At 39.8% G+C, this 11,127-nt stretch overlaps 1 protein-coding gene across 1 annotated transcript in view; it reads right to left on the bottom strand.

Annotated features, from left to right (window-relative positions):
* Positions 1 to 977: 977 nt before the first annotated feature.
* Positions 978 to 11,127, bottom strand: part of LOC105997129 (eukaryotic translation initiation factor 2-alpha kinase 4-like) — a 34,341-nt gene continuing 24,191 nt past the window's right edge. The window contains 1 exon segment of the mRNA XM_013031446.1: positions 978 to 1,110. Within this exon segment, the coding sequence (XP_012886900.1) occupies positions 978 to 1,110 (133 nt within the window).

Below are 11,127 nucleotides of genomic sequence, written 5' to 3'. Positions count from 1 at the left end.
CCTTCTCGCTACAAGACCTCACTCCATAGTGTTAATCAGTTTCTTTAGTGTTCCCTTTCATTAAAAAAAAAACAAACTCTATGTCTTTTAAGCTGTTCCTGATGTCAAATGTAGATGCAGATCAAATCCCTGCAGGCCCAGGTGAGGCTCTCCTATGTGCCTGCCAGGCCAGCTGGAAGATCTGACACCACTTAGGGTCACTGCACACAAGGCTGATGGGCAGAGCTGCTGGATGCCCAGCAAGTCCCAGCCCATCCTTACTGCACACTGCTCACTGGGTGACACATCCAGCCACCCTTGGCTTAGTTCCTGCAGGTACTGAAATGCAGTTGTCCACTTGACTAGCACTTCATGATTTACAAGCATTGCCTCATGCTCCATCTTCATGTCAGAAAAGGTTAGCCAGATGTGTATCCCAAAAGCCATGGAGGATGGAGAAGTAAAATGTGGGGTTACCAGTGTATCAGTGAAGCCCCACCTTACTGCCCAGGCCTGTCATGTGGTTGTCAGGGTGAGGTTGCATAGGACTCTAGAGCCATCATGGAAGCACTTGGACTCAGGAGGACAGTGCTCATCTGGAGATAGTCCTATTCCCAACTCCCCACTTCTGGAGATAGTCCTCCCAACTCCCCACTGAGGTTGCTCCCCAAATACAGGTGCATGAAACCCCCTTCTTGTCATCTTGTCTGCCTGAAAATATCATGCAGACGACCGCTTCACCTTTGGCAAGCTGTGTTAAGCCTCCTTGAAAAGCAACATTCTGAGAGCTAAATTGTATGCAGTAACTAAAAAGCATATGTGGTCCTACAGTGACTGGAAATGGCTGGGGGTCCTTTGTATCCCATCCTCCTGCCTGAAAATTCTCTCTTTTTTGATGTCCACCTAATACCTGGTGTTGTATTTAGTGTCAGGGTAAAAGCAGAGAGCCAGAGAGAGGTGAAGAGGCCGAAGCCTGGCACAGAGGAGAAATAAAACTTTCACCATCTTGTTCGCAGACTGCCTCTGAAATGAAGTCCTAAAGCGCTGGCCTCTTCCCCAGCGGTCACCAGGAAGGCTTTGCTCTGCTTGACTGGGCCAGGTGCTGCTTCGCAGCCAGCTCCCAGCATGTGTCTAAAGAGATGAGTTCTATAAATATCTTATGGATGGATAATCGGCTGACACCAGCTATTAGGGATAGAAAAATGGTGACTGGGACAAAGGTCAGTATGGCCAGAATTAATGACACAGCACAAAACCTTTCTTGTTCTCATCAGGCTGTGGGGTTTCCAACACTTGGACATATGTGCTTTACTAACTGGAAGTCCTCTCACTACCTTTCTCCTGATTGGAGGTGGGGCAACCTAATCAGAAAGAAATTTATGCGTTCAGGCTCCAAGGCAAGGGATCCAATCAGAAATGTCTCCTGCCATGTGTTAACCAATCAAACCAAAGATACACACACACACACACACACACACACACACACACACACACAACCAATCAAACCAAATATATACACACACACACACCAAAAACTCCACAAGAGGTTGGGCCCAGGTAATGGGATTGCAGATCTCCACCTCTGTCTCTTTAGCTACTTTCCTTTGCTTGCCCTGTTTACATTTAACACTTTCCTGCCTTTTAAATTCTTTAATTGGCAGAGAAAGTGGACCTTAAATTGTATCACCACGATTCACCTGTGCTCATACTGGCTCCTGAAACATCTTTCCTCACTCTTGCTGTTTAAAATCCTTCATCAGAATGTGCCTGTTTGCCTCTACTAATCCATTGGTACCCATGCACCCAGCCATGGGCCTCCAGAATAGATTGTACCTGCTTTATATTGTACTTCTTTTCATACTTTACTCAATAAACATTTCTTGAGTCCTATTATGCTCAGGTATTTGGTGCCGCACCACACATTCAATTCTAAACAAAGTAGACCTGGTGCCTGCCCTGAGAAGCTCACAAGACCGTGTTTCCTCAGCTCTCCATTGTTTGAGGGGAGGGCTGGTGTTGGGACTTACTCACTTTGGTATTGTTTGCAGAGATGCCAGCCTTGTTTAACAGTTGAAAGAGATCTCTAAGGCACCTGAAATACAATCCACTGTAATGTCACATTCCTGATCTATGTCCTGGCCTAGGGACTTTGCTCAGGTTCCGTTTTCCTGGCCTGAGAGCCTTCGACTTGACTCTTAAACACAATTCATGTCACCATCTACTTGATACAGCTTGGTATCCCTTTAGAAAAATGGATAACCTCTTTACAATGACCCTGGGCTTTCTTGCTCCCTGCTTAGAATCCAAAGGCTTTTACAAATCACCCCAAATTTTATAGTTATGTTGTTAGCTGCTCCAGTTACAGGGCAGTCACTTGCTAGTGAAGACCTCCCACCTCTCCTTCTCCCCAGTCAACCTGACATTTTGTATCACCTGTGCGAATTTAGGCACTTCCTGTATTTTATGGCTTGTCTTGTCCTCACATTAGCCTTGTAAGGTAGACATGGGCCTTAACTCTTGGTGGTTTTCAGACAAGAACCAGGAAGGTCTGAGGTATGGCACAATAAGGATCAAAGACATTTCTATCCACTTCATGTTCTTCTTACCTCTCCACCCTTCCCTCCATTCAAATGCCAAGGATGGAAAAATTAGCAAATCTGTTCTAAAGCATCAGAAGGACAGGAGTCTTCTCAGGGTACAGATCAATCACTTGGGATATTTACATGCACCTGCTTCTTGGAAAGAGACTTGGGCCATGAAGGAAATAGCAATCATTCACTATTTGAATATGATTTGAAGTCTCCTAACAGTGAATACCTTAAACCTTCACCGAGGCAGTTTTCATGCCTATTATACATTTCCCCACTATCAACTGAAATGGCTGGACACCATAATTCTCATTTATTAGAAGCTGCTCAGCAGGTTCTCCCTCTGCTTCTATTAGAAATAAAGTCAGTGGTGGTCCATTTTCAATTCAGATTTGAGTGAGAAATTACCAGTAGCTTGATTGCATAGCGACTTGTGGATTTGACAAAATTCATGCATTGGAAAGCCCATAGATAAACAGGATGGATTAGAAAGAGGGCTGATGAGCAAGAAGAAGAAGGGACAGCAACAAAATGAGAAAATGGGTAGAAACTGTGTGCACGTGCCAGAAAGCACATAAGTGTACCTGTTACAGGAGAGCAAAGAGAAGTGGAGACAGCCAAAAGTCTACTAAAATTCAATCAACCCAAACAAGTACACATATTCATTCAATTCACCCCAAAATAAGTAATATAACTTAGATGATATGGGGGAGATATGTGAACTCCATATTTCTCTCACCATATACCTCTCATTCATGTGATAGGTATAAAATTGCTCATTGTAATTTTGGACCAGTGTATCCACCATCATACCCACCCAATCATTAAAGTATCAATTTTGCTGCATTTCTTGTTTCCAAATCTACCCTTTGAGTTTGGTCTGGTGAGTGTATTTCTCATAGTTACGTTACTGGAATTAGAGTAATATACGTGTATATGTGTGTGTACCCAGAGTAATATATGGGTATATGTGTGTGTGTATATATACACATATATTATCATAATATATATCATATATGACATATTTATCATATGATAATATCTAGCATATCTCTTTATAAATATAATATACACTATATATCATATATCATATGATATGTATATCATATACAATATATTGTCTCTAGTCACTTAATGTTTGGAATAACTGGAAAATCTGCCAGTGAAGAGCTTGGATGTCCGTTATGCTGACCATTGCTATCAGCTTGTGAGCTGACTGGACATCTGGGGATTTGTATTCTCATTGCTTGCCTGAGGGACTGGCTTGGGAGGCTCATTTCTCCTTTCCCCTCTTAGTGCAGAAAACCTAATAATTTACTGTGTTTTGACTGTTATCAAGACAATAGAAAGCATTCAGAAATCAACTAACATGAATCCCAGAAATATTCTAAAGCAGTCTCTTTTCAGATATTTCTGAAAGATGTTTTCTAGGCAAATTTTTGATCCACAAGAGTTTGAAAAACATGACTATATTTAAAAAGCTAAAGAAAACAACTGCAAGAGAATAGTAGTATCAGCTCTTTTATTTTCATGTTTGGCTTTGTTTCTAGGAAGTATGGGAAGATGAGAGGGAGATGAGTGGGAGGAAGAGGGAGAAAAAGGAGTGGGGGGCAGGAGAAACAAAGTACAACTTGTATGTTATGTGTAATTGTTATTTTAAGGACATTTATTCTGATCGATTTTATTCAAGGAATAAATCAACAAACACCCAGAAGCAATCTGCCCCTAGTTTTTTTAAATTCCAAATATAGACCTAATAAGAATAATAATGTTGCATCAAAAAACTTTCCATTAAAACAGCTCTATCTACTCCAGTGTATTGTTAAACATTAGCCACTCTCATTTTTCAAAGATCACTGCCTGTTCATGTTAACAAAGTCAATATTGAAACTGTTCAACTTTCCCTGGGAAAATAATGAAGAGGGAAATGGGTAAAGATATCACAAATATGTTATGAGCTTATTACAAATATTTTAAAAATGAAGAATTGGAACTTAATAAAACCAGCCCATTCTGTAGGCCATCCCTTACGTTCAGTGACAACTCCCTTTAAGGTGCAGAAGCTTTTGAGTTTGATGCAATCCTTGTGCTCACTTTCCAGGCGAAGTTTTATTTAAGAAGTCATTGCCTATATCTATATCTTCTAGTGTTTTCTCTATGTCTTCTTGGAATATTTTCAAAGTTTCAGGTCTTACATTGAGGTCTTTCATCCACTTGGAGTTTATATGAGTATAGGTTGAGAGACTAGGATCTACTTTCAGTCTTCTACATGTGGACATCCAGTTTGACAAGTGCCATTTGTTGAAGAAGCTGTAATTTTTTTCTGATGTATATTTTGAGCTGGGTGGTCTTATTTCTATATCTTCTAGTCTGTTGGTCTATCTGTCTGTTTTGTTTTGTCTTGCCAGTGTCACACTATTTCTATTACTATGACTCTCTAGTATAGCTTGAGATTAAGTATTATATTTTTAGCATTGATCTTGGACAATGAAATCTTCTGGCATTGTTTTAAAAAATGGGAAAAAGGAGACCAGGGAAAGTAATTAAAGGGGGTAATTTTGATCAAGGTACAATATATATATGATGGAAATGCCAGAAAGAAATCCTCTTGTAGAACTCATATGTGCTAATAAACAATATCTTAAAAATTCACCCTAACTTAGCCAGTAGGCTTATGTCCAATGTTACATGCATTTAAGTGCCTCCTCTGATCCAGTCTTTTGTAACTTGAGCTAAAGGGAATTTGCTATTTTCCTGGTAAAAACTGTCTTGTTTCTCAGAAAGTTTCTCAGATTCACCTTGCTTTGTTTAATCTTCTAATTGGTCTTATTTGATTTAGCTTATTAGATTTCTTTTCACTGGTGTTTTTAGAGTCTCTATTGATTTATATCTACCTGTTCTATTTATTCATTTTCTTTTTCTTCAGCCTTACTCTTTTTAACTGTTGCTAGGAGCAGCTGAACATAAGTTAACAATAGCAACAGCATTAATTGAGCACTTCCTATGTCCACTGTCAATAGTGCTAAGTCTTTTGCATATATAATCTCATTTCTTAAGTGGCTATTATTTGACAGACACTTGAGAGTGCCAAGTTAAATTTGATCCTACTACATTGCTGTCCCAGAGCTCATGATGTGATGAGGAGAATGAAGCATTTGGCACAGGATAAACATTGCATGAAACTAGTTTCAAATAAATGCTGGAACATGGCCAAGGGAGGATACTAGAGCACTGAAGAGAGAGATGTAAGAACAGAAATCTGATGTACTAGGAAGAAGGGTACTCTCCAAGATGATGGAACTCTAAGTTGAATCCTTAGAAAGAATTCACTGGGTTAGAAGGGTATATGTATATGTATGTATGGAGGAGGAAAGCATGGTTGCTCAGGAAACTACATTGACTTCAATGTTACTAGGCTGAAAAACATGATAATTATTGAGAGATACGAAGACAGAGTCAGAAACCAGAAAACATTGTATTTCCTGGTAGAAAACTTGAACTGTGGCAAAGGTATAGGCAGGGGAGTAACATGGTTGACATAAGGAAAACAGAAATGGCATCAATGAGATGATGAGATGGAGATATGTCCTCTTGAAAGACAATGAATGTTGGAATTCTAGGATTTGGTTAACTCTTCTTCATATCTTTAAGGCCATGTTATCATTTGAATATGAAAGTCACAGACTTATATGTTAAGGTATATTCTCCAACTGATAGTGTTATTCTAACAGGTGTAGAAACTTCAGTAGTTTGTGTCTAGCTGGAGGAAGTAGGTCATTGAGGGAGTGTCCTTATGAGTTCTATTTACCATGGCTTTTTCATGTGTTGCTGCTTCCTGACCACCGTGAGGAGAACAACTTTGCTCTGCCACTCCCTTAACCCATGGCCAACCCTGGCCCAGAAACTGTTAACAGAGCTGGCCCATGGGACTATAACTTCTGAAGCCATGGGAAAAAAAGTTCATCCTCTTGTTTAAGATATTTATCACAGCAACTAGAAGCCTATCATAATATCTGCTTTCCTCATATCTAGGTACTCAAGAAGTTACTCACCAAGTACTTGGCAAATCCCTGAGTAGATAGATGTTCTAAGTTATCTTGATTCTAAAAAGTGAGTAGTGAGGAACTTATCATTTGCTGTAACCAATGTGGTTATGTCAAATGATGCTTACTTATTGAAAATTGTCCATCAGCTCCGGACGAAGATTAGTATGCTCCTAAGTGCACCTATGGGAAAGATACAACAGCTATCCTATATTGAGGCTCCACTCTACAGAGCCCCAGGACGCTCAGCATTCATATTATTATATCAATAAGATGGCTCTATGACATCCTTCTGAGGATTGAACAGTCTCAATCACCATACCATGGGAGATAACCCACTTATCAAAATACTCCCATCTAAGAAATGAGTTGCTCATATTTTCCTCCTGGGAAGAAAGTAATAGATGGTAAAAAAAGACGGTCAATATTTGAGATCAATTTGGTTGAGGTGACTATGTTGTGTTGTCAGGTCAAGAATGGACCTCTAAGAAGCTATGACCTCATTTAAGTTATAATAATAGGCTTGCTGGAAGTAGCATACTATTTAATAAAGAGAATGTTCTTCTAGAACCTAGAAAAGGAATGCTTGGACAAAAGAGGTCAATCAGCATTAATCTATATTGACAAAAGGAAGGTAGTGACTATTGGCTGCTGATGTAGAGTTCATCATTATTGAATTTCACGGGGTCTAGAAATGTGTCAGATTTTTCTGCATGTTAGATAATATGGTTTTTTGAGTAGTTATTATCAATAAGAGTTTACTAAATAACCTCTTTGGCAATGGGAAAGACAGAATGATGCAGAGATGAGGTTCAACTCTGCTTTCAGCTCCTCTTGGATTGATATGCCACTTAGAAGCTATGCGTATTAGTCATCTGTAGAGATATAAAAATCATTTTAAACTTGTGGTGGAAGCAATGAACTTTTATTATCTCACTGTTTCTCTTGGTGCTGGGTGGACTTCCCTTAGCATTCATCATACTCATACGGTTGTTATTATCTGATGGCTTGACTAGGCCAGGAAGCCCCAGACCCACTGCCAGGTGTCTCACTCATGTGCCTCACCTATTGGCTAGGTTGTTGCTCTTCCCTAGGTGGGCCTCTCTATACATTTCTTGAGAATCCTTACTTTATGACAGGCTTCCCCCAGAGAGCACTTAATTATAGTCTGGACCTCTTTGGCCTATGATGGAGGCAATCTGGAGGCTAGTGTTTTTTTTTTTTTCCCTGAATCATCATGGAGAACCCTTAAACCAATATTCCTATAAATAAAGCAATCTCTATGTTCTCCTATTGGGCATGGATAAATATGGACACTGGGGATCCAGGACCAATAGCCTGCATCTTGCTTGTTTCGTTTTGTTTTGTCGGTTGTGGGGCTTGAACTCTGGGCCTGCATCTTGCATTGTTATAAAACTTTGTCTTTATTTCCTCATCAGAGGAAATGGCCTGATAAGGTATTAGCCAGGGTGTTGGACTCCTCTCACATTCAACAGCAAGAAGGTGAGAAAAATCTCAGTTGGAGTCTTCAGGAGTCAACCAGGAACCCTTGAAGAGATCCTTTCAGATTTTTTTTCTGTTGGTCATGGGGCTTGAACTCTGGGCTTGGGCATTGTCCCTCAGCTCTTCAGCTCAAAGCTGAAGCCACAACGCCACTTCCCTTTCAGATTTCTAATGTAGCTTCATTGAACAAGGGTCTCTCCAGAGCTCCAGCCTGAACTCATCTTCACAGCCAGGTTTCTGACACCAGAGGAAATAGATCAGGGCCAGAAACGACTTGCATTTTTCCCTACCTCCATTTCACATCTGAGAATGGAACAATCAGGAATAAATGGTATAATATTGTTCAATAATCCAGAGCAGATCCTATCTTAGATTAAATAAAATGAAATACTAACTAGGTATGGACTATGAGAAAATCACAGTATTTCCTAATTTGAAAGAAACTTTCTGATGGCCAAGACATGAATAGGTTTATAACCATGTAAGATCTTAGAGAGATTACCACCTGGTGCAATCAAAATCCCCTGGGATATTCCAGGGGAGTATCAGAAATCTAATGATGAGAGTTTCACGTTTTTTTACTTGCAGATGCTTAAGTCATAATCAGCACCTATTTCTCCCAGCTTCAGCCCTCACATCAACAAGCTTGCCACCGTAAAGAGAAGAATTCTATACAGTGTCACATATTCCTAACTCTAGAAGTCAAGGTCATCTGCAAGCATACAGGTTACCCACCAGCGTGTATGCCCTGGAACTCCTGGAACTGTCTTTTGTATGCGAGGCAAACTAATTAATGCAACAAATGAAAATGAAATTATATTACTTTTGGTCAAACATCCATATTAATTTGGAAGAAACAAGAACAGAGATTGTGTAGTTTCCCCAATGCATTTTACTTTCAGTCAGCTTCATAAACTATCTTGCTTTAGGTTCAGTGCTTGGACATTTTAGATACAGTCAAATACTAGAAGTCTGAGACATTGCAACATGGAAAATAAAATCAAGTGATAGTACATAATTTTTCAGGCAAAATTTAACCTTTCAGCATGGATGATGAGCTGTCTAATTTCCTCTTGTGTTTTATTCATATGGAAGAATATTACACAAGGAACCAGGCAGAGAGACAAAGATAAGAGCATGAATTTCCCATGCACAAAAGTCTATGCAAGAAAAGGCAAAAGGGCTCTCAGCACTGGGCACAGATGCGTGACTGTGAACCACATAGCTTTCTTTTCTTCTTGGAAAAGGCCTCAAATTAGTGGGGGACATTAGGTGAACTGCTGCTGCTAAGTAAGTAAAAAGTTCATTACTCTCTGCAACAGTGAATACCATTGAGTTATATCAGCGGTTCCACATTCTTTTCCCTCCAACAGCCCCATTTGGCCTCTGATTCTTTTTCTCAACCGCCTCTTCCCCTCCCTCAAATATGTTGTCTATTCACTAGGAGGCTCTTATCCAAGAAAAATGGAGAGAGGTGAAGGGCCTCGGGGTGGGGACACGGACTCAGAGGAAGCTATTTTAGAGAAGAGAAGGGACAGGGAGGGCTCTACTGAAAATGTCAAATTACGTCCAAACATTCATCCAACTTCATGGAGCATGCAAACTCAGTTGACAAGAGATTTAAAGAAGTAAATTTTCCCCCTGAAAATATGAAATGATTGTGGATCATAGAAAAAAATTAGTAGCTGATAAAGAGGGCTTTGGGGGTAGTATGAAAATCTGACTGTCTGGAATGGAAGGATGTTGCATTTTTGTGCAGTCTGTGATCGCTGAATAACCTTCTTATTTTGACCCACAGCTTCTCACAATGCAGGCTTTCATCACTTGAAGAGCCACAGCAAAAAGTTTGGGACCCTTTTTCTCTCTTTATTCATTTTCTAAGCTCCATCCCTCCCCCACCCCATTTCCTCTGTCTGGGTTTGAATAGCTGAAGTGTGCCCACAATATGTATGTGCTCGACCATTGTTCCTTCCCCCTTACCAAAGCACCTGGCAGGGTCGCTAACCCCTGTATTGCCCACCCCCCCTACATTGCCACTTACGGGGATTGGCTCAACCCTTGGTGTGAAAAACATCTATATTTTTTACCTTATAGTTTTAACAAATGCATTCCATATTATAAATAGTCTAACCAATAGCTGTGCACTGATCACTGAACCTTTCTGAATGTACAGTGTAGTTCAACAAATGGTTATAAAATAATAATACTTTAAAAATTGGAATGAAAATAAAGCTTGTAATATTTCTGTTTCATGCTTTAATTTCTACGCTTATTCATGCAGGACCTCTTTCTCGTATTCATTTCATTAAGTTGTGGATTTGTCCTTCCTCATTCAACCAATGGGAGAGGAGTTCTGCAATTTATCTAGTTAATTATTAATTAATTTTTTGCTGGTATTAGGGTTTGAATTCAGGGCTTGGAATCTGTCCCTCAGCTTTTTTGCTCAAGGCTGGCACTCTGCCACCTGAAGCATGGCTCTGCTTCTGGATGTTTGCTGGTTACTTGAAGCTAGGAGTCTCATGGACTTTTCTGCAAAGGCTGACTTTGAGCCATAATGGTCAGATCTCAGCCTCATGAGTAGGATTACAGAAATGAGTCAGTGGTATCCAACTCCAAATTGATTTTAAATCTAAGCCTGGATATATCTGTCTAGTTCTGTAACTGTATGGTCCCCAAACTAGCAACCATTGAGTAAAGGAAAAACCATGATAAAGAAACCTTAAGAATAATCAGGTGCTTATATCTAGTATATGTCTGAGTCAAGCAGAAAAGGTCAGATAAGTTGATGTTAGGAAAATGAACCCTAAGATATGTATTCAAATGTTTTTTTTTCTTCCATGCGATTGTTTCTAACACATTTATAAGATTATTTCGTTGTTGCTTTGTATGTCCCTCCCCCACAGTATAACCCCTGTTTTCACTGTATTTGATGTCGGTATAATTTGTGGAGGGGAAGGGGAAAAACAAATCATTTAAATAGGGATACAGGTGGACCCATTGCAACAATGAGATGT

Source organism: Dipodomys ordii, unplaced genomic scaffold (genome assembly GCF_000151885.1).
Source record: "Dipodomys ordii isolate 6190 unplaced genomic scaffold, Dord_2.0 Scaffold140, whole genome shotgun sequence".
In the NCBI taxonomy this organism is placed as follows: Eukaryota; Metazoa; Chordata; class Mammalia; order Rodentia; family Heteromyidae; genus Dipodomys; species Dipodomys ordii.
This window is presented reverse-complemented; position numbering and strand designations above follow the sequence as displayed.